This window comes from Apaloderma vittatum, unplaced genomic scaffold (assembly GCF_000703405.1).
Source record: "Apaloderma vittatum isolate BGI_N311 unplaced genomic scaffold, ASM70340v1 scaffold3072, whole genome shotgun sequence".
Lineage (NCBI taxonomy): Eukaryota > Metazoa > Chordata > Aves > Trogoniformes > Trogonidae > Apaloderma > Apaloderma vittatum.
This window is the reverse complement of record NW_009701882.1, coordinates 78,183-94,235: the sequence shown is the minus strand read 5'-3', so window position 1 is coordinate 94,235 and position 16,053 is coordinate 78,183. Positions and strand designations below refer to the sequence as shown.

At 41.2% G+C, this 16,053-nt stretch overlaps 1 protein-coding gene across 1 annotated transcript in view; it reads left to right on the top strand.

The window, feature by feature from the left end:
* The window catches only part of MRPS27 (mitochondrial ribosomal protein S27), a gene marked incomplete at its 5' end in the record, with an annotated part of 17,903 nt that extends 3,063 nt beyond the window's left edge, over nt 1-14,840 (top strand). The window contains 5 exons of the mRNA XM_009879322.1: nt 3,119-3,234; nt 4,825-4,927; nt 7,091-7,233; nt 10,337-10,492; nt 14,443-14,840. Of these exons, the coding sequence (XP_009877624.1) occupies nt 3,119-3,234; nt 4,825-4,927; nt 7,091-7,233; nt 10,337-10,492; nt 14,443-14,682 (758 nt within the window). The remainder of the gene's footprint in view (nt 1-3,118; nt 3,235-4,824; nt 4,928-7,090; nt 7,234-10,336; nt 10,493-14,442) is intronic.
* Between the last annotated feature and the right edge of the window lie 1,213 nt (nt 14,841-16,053).

Sequence of the window (16,053 nt, the reverse complement as noted above, 5' to 3'; positions counted from 1 at the left end):
GCTACCAAGGAGATTCCTGAAGAGGCCAAAGTCAGCTCTTCTGAAGTCAAGGGTTTCAAGCTTGCTGAGCATCCGTGTTTTCACTGCCCTGAGGATCTTAAACTCCACCATCTCATGGTCACTGCAGCCAGGGCTACCCACAAGCTTAACTTTAACCACCAGCCCTTCCCTACTGATGAGAATGAGATCTAACATGGCATCTCTCCTCGTTGGTTCCTCTGTCACTTGGAGAAGGAAGTTATCATCAGTGCATTCCAGGAATCTCCTGGATTGTTTATGCCCTGCTGTGTTGTCTCTTCAACTGATACTGGGGTCCCTCATGAGGACCAGGGCTTGTGAACAAGCAGCAACCTCCTGTCTGTCTACTTGGTCCTCCTGGTCAGGTGGTCTGTAGCAGATCCCCACTGTAATATCTCCTGCCTTTCTTTTACTGTGGCCCACAGGCATTCGATCTGTTCATCATCCGTTGCCAGGTGGAGCTCCATGAATTCTAGCTGTTCGTTGACATAGAGGGCAACACCCCTCCTCATTTTCCCTATCTATCCTTCCTGAAGAGCTTATACTGTTCTAATCCAACACACCAGTCATAGGAGTAATTCTGCCGTGTCCCCATGATGTCAATTATATCATAGCACTGCAGGCACACAGGCATCTCCAGCTCCTCTTGTTTATTGCCCATGCTGCAGGCGTTCACCTAAAGACATTCGGTCTGGGCCCCTGATGAAGTACCTGAAGCCCCCAATGAAGTACAGTTGCACTTCAGCTGGGCTACTATTTTCGCTCCCAATGTTGTTATGCCTTTCCCAGCGTCATCTTCATTTAATATGGTTGTAACCATTTCCCCCTTCAATATCTAGTTTAAATATCTCTCAGTGAGCCTAGCCAGCTCATGATCCAGGATCCTTTTTTCCCTTACAGCCGTCTGAACCTCATCTTGTTTCAGTAGACCAGGTGCTGTGTAGGTCTCCCCATAGCTGAAAAACCCAAAATTGGACTGTTGACACCACCCTTTAAGCCAAGTATTAATCTCGTGAGTTTTTCTTAACCTCTCAGTATTCTTCCTTGCAATTGGAAGAATTGAGGTAAACACAACCTGCTCACCTGATCCTTGTAGCATCTACCCCAGTGCCTTGAAGTCCCTTTGGATTGCCTCTGTTTGTCTCTCTTCTACCTCATCACTGCCAATCTGCGTTACCCAAAGCGAGTAATAATCTGAAGACTTCACCAAACCTGGGAGCTTCCTAATAACATCCTTAACCTGGGCCCCAGAGAGGCAACAGACTTCCCTGTGGGTTGGGTCAGGTGGGCATATGGGGCCTTCTGTTTCCCTGAGAAGAAGGGAATCTCCTATGACAACTACTTTCCTTTTTTTTTTAAGAGCAGAAGACCTAATGTGTGAGGCACACTGTCTCACTCTGGACAACTCCACAGATGATCCCTCATTTGCCTGTCTCTCAACCTCCAGTGCTCTATATCTGCCATTTAAGGGCAACTGGGAAGGTGAGAGAGGCCAGGAGGGGGATTCGCCTTCCTCCTCGAGCAGGGACTTAATGACATCATAGGTTTTATTAGTGACAATTCGAGTCACTAATTGAAATGCATGTTGGTAGAGTTCATCTTACCTGCATTTATCTATTCAGAAACCACTTATGTAAACTGTCTAGACTTTCTGTCGATTGCTGGAGATGGCCGTGTTGAGGTTCCTGTCTTTCACTGCTGACTGCTGTCACGGGTTAGGGCTGGACAGGCCACCCGACTTCTCCCTTCCCCGCCCTGACAGCAATCCCCACTGATGCTGCAGAGCAGGCAGCACTGGAGAAGGCCCAGGCTCAGCAGTGGCGGGAGCTGGATTCAGAAACTCAGGTTGCAGATCAAAAGTGAGAGATCAGATGGAGTCCTCCCTGGACACCAGCCATTGCAGAAAAAAAAGATAGAAAATCTTGTGATCACTCAATTTATACTAAATATGACGTATATGGGATGGAATACTCTCGTTGGTCACCTGTCCTGTCTTTTACCCCCCGGAGGTGCAACCTTTTACTTCCTTGTGACCTCTCTTACTACCCGGCACCCCCAGCGTGGCACACAAGAGCCAGCAGTGGCCTTGGTCACTGTAGGAATAAGTATCAGCAAGAGCCTTTCTGCATCCCAGTCCCAGGCAGTGACTGTAAACATCAGGTGTTGTCACTGCTGGTAGCACACACTATTTGCAGAAACATGCTCCTGACTTCAGAAAGTGCAGCCTTTTAGAAGTGACTAAACTGGAAAGTGAAAATCACTAAACGGAATTGGACCAGACAACTATTTAATTATGGAGATGAATATTCTCATGTCTGGTGGCAAATATTTCAGATTTTCTTTTCACTGCACGTTTTCTGGTTCTGTAGACTTGCAGTGGGCTTTTCCTTGTGTAAGCCTCCTGTAAAGGAAATAACTGGAGGAGAAAATAGAATTGTAGGACTTTTCTGGAGCTTTTATCATAAAGGTTTTGCTAAGCAGCAAATGAACACATAGATTTGTTTTATTTTCTGAGTCCCCCTATCCGTGAATTCCCCCTTATTCTCTCAATTTTTCTTTCCTGTGATAGGCTCAAGGCCTTTTGTTTAACAAACTGTCCTTCCTGACAGGGGTTGTCTCTCGGACTCTCTGTGGAGTTCCTCCAGAGCACTGCTTAGTGAATACAGTGAGTGCTGTGACAACATTTCTGCTCCATTTTGCTCTCCTGTCACTGTAAGGACAGTGAATTTAAGCCGGTCTTCTCTTGTTTGTTATCTAAACACACAAACAAAGAAGTAATTTTTAGATTTTTTTTTTAATGTTAATGATTGAAAGTATGAGCAAGGAAGAGCCAATTGAAGAGTGTAGAGCTAAGATGAGTTTGGAAAGCTCTTTTGCTGTGGTCTCATGCTATTCATCCCATTCTTCCTCCTCACAGTGTATGTGAATAACCCAAGTGAGTAAGACTAGTTCTATACTACTAGTCATAAGATATCTTTAATTTTCTCCCTAACTACTTTAAAACATACTACAGCAATAAAGTATCAGTGAACATCATTGTGTGCAAAAGGGAGCTGCGCGAAATTTGCACTTACTGGTTATTTGTTGTTTTCCTTCATAGATGCTACGTCTATAGTAACAGAGATCATGCTGCAAGAAAGTTTTGATGAATTGTCAACTCAGCTTCTTTCTCTCTATACTCTATACCAGTACCTGGCAACTAAGTCTGAATATACGGTAAGCTGACAGCACTCAAAATGATAGACAAAGCCTCTGTGTGTAAGTGTGATGGTGGCTGTCAATCAGGTACTCAGTCCTGAAGATATTTAATTTCCCTTAAGTTTACCTGGAAAAAATAAATACTCAATATTTTTTCTGATTATTTTTACAACTGCAGAAGAAAGAAAAGAAGAAACAACAAACTGTGAAAGCCATCAAATAACTTTGCTCCTTTCTCTGAAAGAGAAGGTGTATTGGGATTTTCATATGTAATGTATGCCCATTGAAAGGATATGAAATGATATTTAAGTTCAGTTCAAAGAGGGCTCTGTCAGTTAACACAAAAACACCTATGTCCCCTATTGTATGGGACTCTTAAAGTGAATGTTGCTCGCCATTAGAGCTTGGTAATGGTGATATTGCAGAATTATGAAGCATTTTCACTAGGATGTTTACTATCCCACTTGGCTTTGGGTGTACAGTTTCTAGCATGTTTTTTTTTTAAAACTAAATTTGTTACATTTCTCTTGTCTCCCAGGATTAAGAGTTTCTTATTTATATCTCTCTTTTTTAAGGCCAATATGACAGTTCTGGCTCTTGAAAGTAGCATTATTCTGCCTTTGCAGAAGGGGCTCTGTTAGGTATCACCAAAGGGCTCTGCTGTATCTGCTATTTTTCATGTAGTTTGGCATAAGCCTTCAATAGCATGTTGTCATTAATAAGGAAAATGCTTGAAGCCTCCATTTGTCTTGCATAACCATCTTCCAGAATGCATATTACGGATGCCCTAAGGCTTTATTCAACTGGACTGAATTACTCTGCCACAAAAAACATGTCAGAGAGTCAGATTTCCTCCAGTCTATTGCCTTTTATAGCTTCCTCATTTTCTTAGCAATGGGAGTTGTTCAGTTCCTTTCACTTGCAGTAAAGAATCATTTATCCTTGATATTTGTGTTTTTCCAGTCTTGAAAAATGTGCTCTACTATCCCATACCACATTACTCTTGTGGTTTTAATGGGTCCTCATCTTTAGCCATCACTAGTGGTCTGGCTCATACAGCTGCTACTTCTTTCTAGCTGGAGAGACAGCTGTACTTTTAATCCTGGGGTGTACAGTGACTGTGGTGAGTTGCGTATGTTCTTTTCACAGCGCAGATTTTGAGCTCAGAGCAGCCTATGGCCGCATATTCTTCCCTCAGCATTTTCTACTGAGGCACAGTGAAGTATATACCTTATCACATACTTAGAAGAGGCTGCTGTAGTATAGAAGCCATGTAATTTTCAGCGGTTAGCTTGGAGCAAGTGGTAGAATAGAGAGAGAGCTTGGCCAATGCAAATCAGTGTAACGTTCCATACCGAAGGAAGTGCACTGATTGACCTCCATGGAAAATGTCAACTGCTCATATTTTACTGTTTTCTGAAAAAAGGGGTGTTTCTCAGTATAATGTGTACTATCCCTCAGGATATACATACTGCAACTCTGAACACAACATACTTAATGATTCTTTATTGCTAAGACATGATAAAAGCTACATAGGCTGTCTTTGGCTGCTGCCATTTTATGTTTGTGTTTGCCAGGGAACACTTACTTAGTTTACCTTATTTGCAGTGGGAAGAGGAGAGAAATCTCGGAGCATCACTAGTGCTTACGGGTCTAAAGCAAACAAGCACTGTGGGGTTTAGCTCCCAGCTGTATGGCTATGCACTCCTTGGTAAGTTTTACATTCCTCACAGCCATCTTTTACCTTCTAACTTCATAATTGAATTGACATCTTTCCTTTATTAAAATGTGATTGAGGAGAAGGCTAAGACAAAAAAAGGCAGAAGTAGTAGAGTGAACAGCTTCAAACTTAAGATGTAAATCTGTTTTGTAAGCCTGGAGGTGGTACTGTTTTGAATGGTGTGCTTTATCAGACAGCTTCAGAACTTCCTTTAGGGTTCCTTGCAGGTTTGGATTGGCACCTGAAAGAAAAAAAAAAGTTCTTAAGAAACAGTATGGTTGATTGGTTTGTGGATCAACAAATTTTCAAGAAAACCCAAAAGTGCAGAGTTTATAACAGAAATTTAAAGTTATGGACAGCAGACTTTTCTTACAGTTAGCTACTTAAAATACTCCTTAAGAAGTTCAGAGAGCACACTCTCAAACGCGCTATGTTTAAAACTCTTCTACTCACTGTAAAGCTAATGTTTCTGTTGTGAACAGCAGATAGCAGTGCCTTTATCCTGTATATGTTAGGGAGTCGTTACTGCTGATGATACACTATGCTGTTAAAGAACGGTTAGAGTACATGCAGAATTGGAAGGAAAGGGAGTAGGGTAAGTAATCCTTAAATTTCCTCTAATCTTTAGAGGAATGTGGTGCACATAGGTTTTATCCTTCTCTACAGAATGATTATTTACCTTAAAGTAATTAAATAATTTAAAATTCAGGATTATGCAGTTATTCCATTACTGCATTATATTTTATTCTAGAATGTATTGGAAGTAATAAAAAGTGAAATTTTTCTTAAAATATGGCCTCAAAATACAATGTGTAGTGTCAGAGTTAGGATGCTGGTTTAGATTTATCACACCTGTAAGAGAAAAAAATCATATTCAGTCCAAAGGGGAGATAAGTACGAAAATCAATTTGAAAGTAGGGTGTTTCCATAGAGCTGTAGTTTGTTAACCAGTGGAGATTCTGATACAAATAGGGGCTTTGCTGTCCAGTTGGCATTCAGTTTGGAGTGTTGTGTCATATAGATTGATTGAGTAGTGGCTGTATTTCAGAAATGCTCTTCAGTCTTCTCTGTGAGCAGTAGTACTTGTTCCATGGCATTGACATTCAGTAGATGAAAAGCTATTTACTGTTATGTCACCTATTTCATGGTCTTGCCAGCACTAATGGAACTGACCTCTGAGAGAGGCAGTCATCTACAGGTACGGAGTGGCCTCAAGCACCTCAGCTGTTTTAATTCAGTCATAGTCCATAAGCTTTGTCTTGTGCACTTACTACCTTGTTTTTCATAAGATGTTCGGTTCCATGTAAAGGGACAGAAAGTTGTGTTTCATAGTTTTATGTCCTAATCGTTTAGGTTGGAAAAAGACCTTTAAGATCATCAAGTCCAACCATTAACTGAACATTGCCATGTCTACCACTAAACTGTCCCTAAGCCCCACATAGCTAAAGTGCAAGCTAGACTGAGAACTTGGATACAGCTCTTATAACCTACAGTGAAGTAGTGTTATTTGTAGCATTGACAATGACAAAATCAAAACCTTGAGTGACAATCATTGTAAATTAGTACACAACGACTGCAATGTGATGTATGTCTCCTCGTAGGAGTTTCATGTTCCCTAGCAGTCACTGTCAGAAGAAAAGCCACGTTGTCAGTGGTTCCACTAAAGTCAGTGAAGTCCTTGTTGCACAGAATGTCTTAAAGAATCAGACTTTTCATTTTGGCAGATCTTCCATTATTTCCTCTCCCATATTCCTCTCAGGAAGCCCTAGCAGAAATAAGGGTACTAAGCTATATAGTTAGCCAGAGCATGTGCTGTAAATACCATACAGTCTGGCCAATGACACTTGTGTGAGCAGACCCTAAAGTCCACAGAGGTGAATCCAGAGCCTCAAATTTCGTGCACCCATGGTGCACCTTCAGTCCCTGAAAGCTAAGGAGACACTTGACTGAGAGGTTCAGACAGAGCTGCTGTTAAAACTGCCAGCCAACTAGAAAACCTGACCACTCTTTCTTTTTTCCTATCATGAGCAAATTTTTAGGCAGTGGGGAAGGGGAAATGGGAGGGACCAGAACCAAACATGTAATACCCATGAAGCTGTGCAAAAGAGACTCAAGCATTGAAGTACTAACGCTACAATATTTTCTTTATGACAGGGAAGGTGGAGTTGAATAAAGGGCTAAGAGCTGTATACAATCTAATGCCGCTGATGTGGACACCTGGATACTTGAACAGAGCCTTGCAAGTGATGGAGAACGTGGCTTCATCGTCAGGGGACAGCAAAATCTGCAAAGAAGCTGTAAGTATGAAGGGTATAACACCCTGAACAGAGGGAATTTCATACGAGCCAGACTCAGTTAAAACCTGTGAGTTCTGTGCCTTGCTAATGAGGAGAGACCCGGCACTACTTCAGAGGTCTTTGGAAGGCAAGAGAAGTAACATTTAGAACACAACCACTGCTTGAGCTGATGAGCCAGTGATGATGTCTACTGGCATTGCCGTTTAAGTATGTTCCTAAGTCTTCCTCTCCGTATGGAGACACCTGAGTCTGTGTCACAGAAAGCACATGCCTCTGGGGATTGGAAGACACCTTAGTTTCCTGTGCTTTTGGACTCTGAATTCAGAGGCATACTTCTTAGCAGGGAGGATAAAATATCACATCTTATTCTTCTCCCAGCTAATCCCATGTATTCTGTGCCCTCTGAGATGGTATCCTGAGTGATGCTGGTCCAAAAGTGGTACAGAGCAGTTGCTAGAAGGGTTGTAGTGCCCTAAGTTGAGTAGGATAGATAGATTCGATCAGTTTGTGAGGTCGGCACTGACTAAGGGCTGTGGGTCATCAGACTTAGGAAACTGCCAGCACATGGGATGGAGTAGAGAAACAGCACTGAGATCTCACCTCCTGTTCTTGGTACTCTTTGCTGAAGGTGTCCCTGGTAATGGGAATCTCCCTTTTGTTAGCATCAGCACTAGGCTTGCATTCTGCATTTCATAAACAAAGACCTGCTCAGCAGGTTCTCCTGCCTGTTCCATTCTCAGAAGTAGCTCTGTAGTACTGGGCGATGCAAGGAAGAAAGTGTCGCATCTGCAAACTTCCACTATTTTGAGTGATGGCTTTTGGGATTTCTTCCCTACTCCAAGTGTAAAGAACTCAGTGTAATACACTTGCGATTTTTTTCTGCTACAAATCGTAGACAAATTAAGGAACTCCTCAGCTTGCTCTGGGTTGTAGAATGAACATCCTAGTCTTGAAGCAAGGCTGCATCTGTCTGTGGTACAGCAGGTCCACAGAAGATTCCATCCTTCTGTGTATTGATGCTGTAGAAATAGTCAACACTAGTAATATCTAACAATACTATCTTCACAGAGACACTTTTTACTTTGTTCGGTGAAGAACTAAGAACTTACAAGGCTGTTACTGATTACTCAGTAGTGCTGCATCTCTGTACAAATCCAGTAGTTAAGCCCAAAAAGCAATGACTGTGAGACATGACAGAAACCTCCCTGAAGAGATTCATGGCCTCATTTGGGTTTTAGATAGTGCAGTGTATGAACAATAGTGCAAGTCACTTAAGCTAAGGACCAAGAGATGGTTTGTTATTATCAGAATAATTTTCCCTAATGCATTTTTGTGACCCCAATGCAGAAAGGAGAACAAGGAAAATATGTTGTTTCGTATTCTTGTCTGATGTTAAGTAATTAGAGTATGTTGATTTGCATCATCTGGTCTTTTCTACCCTAATGCTTATTAAGATTTTTCTATCAAAATCTCTACAAGGTATTTTTAATTACTATTTACAACTAAAATGCAATATTCCTGAGGGTGATGAGGTCAGTCAACTTCCAATGAATTCAGCAGCAGATGCAGTGGGAACAACCTCAAGCACCTTAAACTCTTTTTCCCTGTAGTATCCTAAGCCTCTCTTGCGCAGGCCTTTGTTGACATTGTAGTATGAGAAGTGTGGGCTGTGCTATAAATCATTGTCCTTGCATGCCTGCACAATCACAGAGTAACCTGAGAAAGACACACCCTTAGTTTTGGGAACTTGATTCTTTTCCAAAATGCAATGTTATTTTCTAGCTGAATAAATTTCATTATCTGAAAGGGAAGTTTTCACATAAACTTTTTTCAACGTGCAGGTCTGTTTGCCCAATCATTATCAGTCTCTTTTCCTACAGGCTTTAAGCTCCTATTAATTTCTGTTTTAGAATTGTACTGTTATTATTTAACTGGAAACAATCAAGACAAGTTTTGCTTTTTTTAATTGTCTGAGAAAGTCTTTAAATGAGTGTATATATTTAGTTCTTGTTTCGTTGTTGCTTTCAGCCTGTTTCAGTACTGCTAGTTTAAAAATTACATTTCCATGTCAAGAATGTTATTTCAAGTAAGACGAATTTTTATTCCTTTAGTATTGTATATTCTAGGAAAATGAAACTAAGTGTCAAGATCCCTTTTGATTGGAGAAAGTGTCACAGATTCAAAGGCTGCATGGAGTAATTTCTTATTACTGGTAAATTAGAATTCAGGGAGGGATAAGAGCTCTTTCCATTTGTAAAAGCTGAACTTTAAAATGCAGGCAACCTGCATTCAATAATTCCAGTTATGGAGATCACGTTATTCCCAAAACAGCGGCAGTATCCATATTGTATTTCTATCTTTTGTATCAATAGTGCATACAGACATAATTTACCAAGTCCCTTAGTGAAGCTAATGCATTCTTTTGATACGTGCAATTAGCTTAGAGGAGAGTAATTCTCTTACTACCTGGAAAGACAAAAGCAGGAAGAGAACAGAAGTGTCACAGATTGAAAGTGTACCTGTACCAATATATTGTATGCCTACATTTCCCTTTTTCCTGTTGAATTATCACACTAATTATAGGAATTGATGTTCTTGCTTCTGAACAGGTGATTTCTCTGCTTCTTGTCACCAAAGAGATATTGAGATGATCTACTAGAGGTTATATTTTTCAAACATTCCATAGTAATACTTAGAAGTATCTGTGATTGTGTATCATGCTAGTGCTGTTGTCCCTGTGACTACCATCTAGCATCAGTCTTTACGGCCCTGTATCGGGCTGAGAAGAGACATCAGCCTAAGCCCTGACAGATCTGCAAATACCCATCGGCATCTGAGTCTGAGGGAGTTGTACCACTGACAGCGAGTGGTGGAGTTGTTCTGATGCAGGGATTTAATGTCCAACCTCAGATGTCGCAAGTACAGTGTAAAATTCTTCCAAGAGTAAGTCGCATTTCCTTTTAGAATTCAGTTTTCTTTATATCACACAGAAGTCATCTCAAAACACATGGTAACTCATGAAGTTGTTTGTAAATGTGGCGGCAGTGACTCAGATTGTATTTCCAAATTCTTTGTGCTAAAAATGACAAATGTAATTTTTCAGATTGTTGCTCTGGAGACCATTTTGAAGTCTATCCTTGAAGCAAAACCTGGTCCAGAATCAGCAGAAGAAGTCAAGGAATTAGAGCAGAAATCACAGTGTGCAGAGTCAGAAGAAACAGAGCAGTCTAAAGTGCCCGAGTACTACAGCCAATACAAGGTAACAGAGTTTCATTTATCTAAATCTTCTAAGCTGTAGTTGATCTCCATAATATGTACTAGAAAATATATGTGCTGGCTTATTATGACTGGTAGACTGACACCCCTTCAGTGCATCAGGAATCCCACCTGGCATTTTTGAAATTTGTGTCACCTTACATTTTCACTTCCTTCAAACAGGAAGCTGTAGCCTACAGAGACGTTAAGTGCTTAAGGCTACTTGTTTTTTGTCTGTCCGCTGAGATTTTGTCTTCACTTTTCATACATCAAAATGATAAATCTGATCCTGTTCACAAAAGTGGTATATCGTTACAAATCCATTATCTGACCTTGTGTGGGCTCTTGCTCATTAAAATAAATTGTAACAGGCATGAGTCCACTCTGAATTTAATATCCATTTGTGTATGTTACAATTAAGTAGGAATGTTGGATCCTATACGTTCAGTCTGGGGAGTTAAGTAAGGCTATATTGCCTCCCTTTTTTCTTTAGGTCATTGTGCTGTTGATAACAACATGAAACACAAACAGGTGTTCACTAGGGCACAGCTATTTAATGAGTTCATTTTATTTGATCATCTCATATCTATGGAACAAGCTCATTTTATTTTATCATATCTGATTTGTGTTGTGGCAAAAATCAAATACTTCATGTTGAAGATAATCTGGTTTATAGTTCAGAAGGAGTACTGTTTCTGTGGCCTGTCAGCTTCTATTGGTGTCATGGCCTTGGACATTGTATCCTATTGTTTTACCTTACATACACACACTTTTCCTTTCTTTAATTTTTATTTACATAAATTATTTGCCACTACTCTGTAGATATTAAAGTTGTTTTGTAGGCATTTAGAACATTTTAGTTAAAGTGTTCGGAATCAGTGGGTGCTCAGCATGTAATAGTTAATGTCTGGATGAATTACCGTGAATGATGAAGGGAGCAACACAGTTTTAGGAGTCTCTCATTGTCTATCCATTGTCTAGCCCTGAAGAGAATAATGCAGAGTGCTCAGAACAGGGCCGCAGAACTGGGGACAGATTACTGCCAAGAGGTAGTTTTCTTCTCACCTCTACCTTCCTGATGTGGCAGTGAGTACTCTGACTTTGAGCTACCAAACTGCAGTCCCAATGCTTAGCTCTAAGCTCTCACCAGAAAAGTCTGAATATAAGAAAGACCTAGCCCACATGTGACCAGCAGTGATTTATATGCCAATAAGATGAGAAAAGGAGCTCTCAAGTCAGAATGCCATTTCAGACAAGCCTGAAAGAGCTCTAGACTCAAATTCATTAGGCAGGCACCAGCCAGTCTTCTCAGGTGAACTGCTGAACACCTACAGATGTAGTTCACAGGGTGGGGAAGTTGACTAGAAATTTGTGAAAGTCTGAGGGAAGGTGGCAGCTCTGAAGCAACCTAGTGATGTTGGCATTCTGCCCCATCACAGATCATCTGCTCCTCGTGTGATGTAATCCCAACACAGGAACTTCACTTCTGCTGCATGGGTCGTACTTTGTCCACCCCTGCATTAGCCAGTACTTCCCAGTCTTTCTCCTTGAGCTCAAAACCAATTGCTTCCGTTTCCTGCTTGCCCAGTTCTCTTTCACACCTGCATATGCATGGAAGACCTTGTGGATTTTCTCCAGACATACAGTTCCTGCCTAGAACTGTAACATGTTCTCCATGGCTTTTTTACACATACATGGACTCCGTGTCTCATACCAGCCTTCAGAACAACCATTTGTGGAAGTACCTGGAAAACACACAGCAGGCTAACATAGGTGTGTGGGAGGCAGCTTGTCCTTCACTTCCACTAAAGCTAACAGGACTTGAGGGCATTTGGCTTTTTCCAGATAAAGCCTTCAGAGCTGTAATTTAGACTCTGACTGACACTGTAATTTGTGTTGTGATTACCTGTTTTCAGAACCCCTACGCTGAGTCTCAGTACTCAGTACAATTTTCCTCAGGCAATTCCTTCCATCTGTGTCAATGATCAGTGGGCAAGCATTTCATCACACAAATGCTGGGAACACCCTCTCTAAAAGCCGTGCTCCTTCTCTGTCTGCATGCAGAACCCTGGACACTACTTATGAAAATCAATGATTTAGCCACTTAAAAATGGTTACCTGCAGGACATGGAGCCTGCTGCTTTCCTAAATTAGTTTCACTAATGTATCACAGCAGAGCAGGGAAGATTGCAGGAGTCCAGTTGTACTTGGCTTAGGAGAAAGTCCTGCTACTTTCCAGTTTATTGCCCTTCCTTAGCCCAATTTCATAACTGCTTCAGTGCATAAACCCCCTTTTCAGCATGTCCTTGGCAGGGATTAGTAATAATCTGCAGGATCTAAACCAGTTACATTTAAACTGAATATCTAATCTGTAAACGTGAGTGTAATTGTCAAGTTCCTTGCCCAGACCCAAGCTGTACAGTCTCTTTGTGTTTCTTGCTGATGCATTGTCTGCTTACTAGCATCTCAGTCAAAATAGAGACAAATACATGTAAATATTACTGGGTTTGATTTTAGTCCATTAGCTTTGAATCCATTGGTTTTGGTTTTGTTCTTTATCATAAAATAAAAAAACCACACAGAGCCGAATACCCAAGCCCCTCAGACCTGCATGCTTAGCATTTTAAAGAGTCTTTAATCTGCCATCTGTCCAGTTCAGACCTTCAGGGGTCTGGCAAAACACAGCAAAGCCTGTGGTTGCGTTGGCTAAAGCAGAGAGAAGTGCAGAGGCCTCAGAGCCTCAGGACAGGAGCTGAGGGGCAGTGTGTTTGCAGATTATTGCCAGTGTTGACTAGGATCATCAGAGGAACACTGTGGGCCACCAGCACAGTGCATATGCTTCCAGTGATAACTGGAAGTTTGGATATCTGTGTGGCCCCACAATTGCCATATTTTTTTTGGAGGTGTATGATTCCCCACATCATCTTTTCATCATCCTGCAATGCAGAACAATAGGTTTTATTCAAAGGGCTCAGGAAAGAAGCATGGATGTGCCTTTCTTTAGGATGTGTACATACTTTAAACATTTCTGCAAGTACTGGGCTCAGTAAAAGGTTTTGTTTAAAAGAACAATCAGGAAAATGGTTGCTATCTAATGAGTGAGCAAGGAGTAAAAAATCTGCCAGTGCCGTGCTGTCTTTCTCCCCCAGGAAACTCCTCCTTGATTGTGTATCTGCACTTTTAAGGCAATTAATCAGTTCAGTAGGGAGCCACCAGGCTAAAGATTCCAGGAAGCGAGAAATAGTATTACTGGATGATTCATCATCTTAAGTCAATTAACATCTTTATGCTGTATGAAATCTGGATCAATAAAGCACCAGAAAGAAGTACCACACAGTTTCTTGCTGAAGCTCTGCTCTTAGCTTTCAGTGTAGAGGATCCCTGAAAAAAATGCCCCTTCCTTTTTAGCTCTGTTGTACTGTCTGAAAGTATAGTCAAGCCTCAGATCACAGTAACTGTTCAGCAGAAAAATCGTAGGAGTAAGCCATTAGTAAGAGAGCACTTAAAATGACGTGTGTTTGTTGAAAGGGATAATAACGCAGTGTGCAGTGCTGAGCAAATCCTTTAGCTGATTTTGAGGTGAGACACAAACCCAAGGTTGTTTAGATTATATTTATTGTAGTTGACTCCTCAGCTGATTTTTGTTAACACCAGCTAACTGAACTTGGAAAAATAAAGGGAACTTCAATGGTTAATGAAAGCAAAACTTTGTTGGTTTAGTTTTATTGCTCAAAAAAATTACTGTGGAAGTTAACTTGCGTTTCAAGAAGTGGCACCAGCTACCACAGTCTAAACACTTTGCCAGGGTAAGATAGTTACCTGATCTGTATAGCCCAGCTAATAGTTTCAAACAGCAGCATATTAGTTCTTATAACCAAGTATTTTATGGCTGATTATTTTGTGACTGACTGGATCTCTCCTTCTTACTCCCCACCAAATCCCTTTTTGCGACAGGAGCTGTACTCTAAGCTGCATTCTCTTGGCAAGGTTGAGTCTGAAAGCCTGTTAACCCTGACCACCCAACTTGTCAAGGAAAAGCTGCCAGCGTGTGAAGTGGAAGACATTGCGAAATATGAGCAGAAGCTAAAGGAGTGGGAGCAAGAACAAGCACTTCTTATTGAAAGAGAAAAGGAGTTGCGAGAAAAGGCTAAGCAGGAAATGGAAGCAAGGAAGCTAGCTGAAGCATCTGCTTAGTACTACTGGAACTCAAAGACTACCGTAGCGGTATGCATTCCTCTCAGTGAACTGAAGTGTTCAGCATTATTAACGTTTCACTTCAATCCTTCTGCAAATGTGACTGTATGTGACTGCTCCATGCAATAAAACTTTTCACATTTTTCCTGTTTCCTGAAGTAAAGCACATATGGTTTAGAAATCGTTATCCTATATATGGTATTTTCCTCTTACCATCAGCCAGGCGGGGGGGGGATGAAGGCAACACAAAGAAACAAAGGCCTAAGAAGTAGCTTGCCTGTGATGAAAGGTGTAGAGGGTGGACGGAACAAAAGAAGAGGGAAGAATTTCAAACACAAGTTGTTTCTGTAGGGGTTTCTCACAGAATTTCTCAAAGAATGCCTTGGCAACTCAACTTCAGATGCTAAGAGGATTAACGTATATTGATTGGGGTTTTTTTTCGAACCCACTTGGAAAATACAGGCTACTTACTATACATGGATATGAAGCCTTACTTTAGACTGATTTTTAAAATTACTAAACAGTTTCAGCCTAGTGGGCACTCAGATATGCCTTCCCTGTAATGAAATTAGAAATTTCTGACTTTACTAGTGCTGCTGTACTCCATCTATAAGGTCAGTAGAAAAACAGACACAGTGAACTTGACACACACTGAGGAGCCTCATACTGCTATACAGTTTCCTTTTATATTCTGGGCCTTCTTTTGTAGGGGTTTTGACCTACTTCCCTTCTTGTCACAGCTGTGAACATGGTCCCATGCCCCCTTCTTCAGATTGATAAGACAATGTAGCTGTTCACACAGAGCACAAGGAAACAGCAAGGGAGGAGAGGATTGTGGTTCATTGGTTGTTGGATGCATCAGCATCCATCCCTGCTTGTGTTCCCTTTCACTGCTGACTCTCGTCAGCAGCAGCAACTTCATGCAGCTCACGGCAGGGCAAGTTCCTTGAAAACAGGGTGACTGTAGCAACAGCCCTGTTGTTTTGCAGCTTCTTTTGGCTACAACCGTGTTGTCTCACTGTTTTACTACAGAGTCTGATAAGCATTTCCAGTTTTATCATGCACCTGTCTTGTCTTAGAGTGTTAAAGCTCACATCACAAACTGACTGTAAATCCACTAAGAACACACTGCAAATCTGTGAAGTGAACTTACGTGTAGGAAAGCATCTTTCCTGCATGTACAAAATACCTCTCTTACAGCAAATGCCCTCAGAGCCTGATTGCTCTTTCACATCCAAGAACTTGACAGTACAGTCCTTCACCCTGTATTGTCAGCGAGTCTCCTAGTTTCTCCAGTGCTGCAATAAGAGTGCTATCTCCAGGTATGTGGATGATTTTGTAGCTTGCCCTAACTAAACCAGCAGTGGGCTT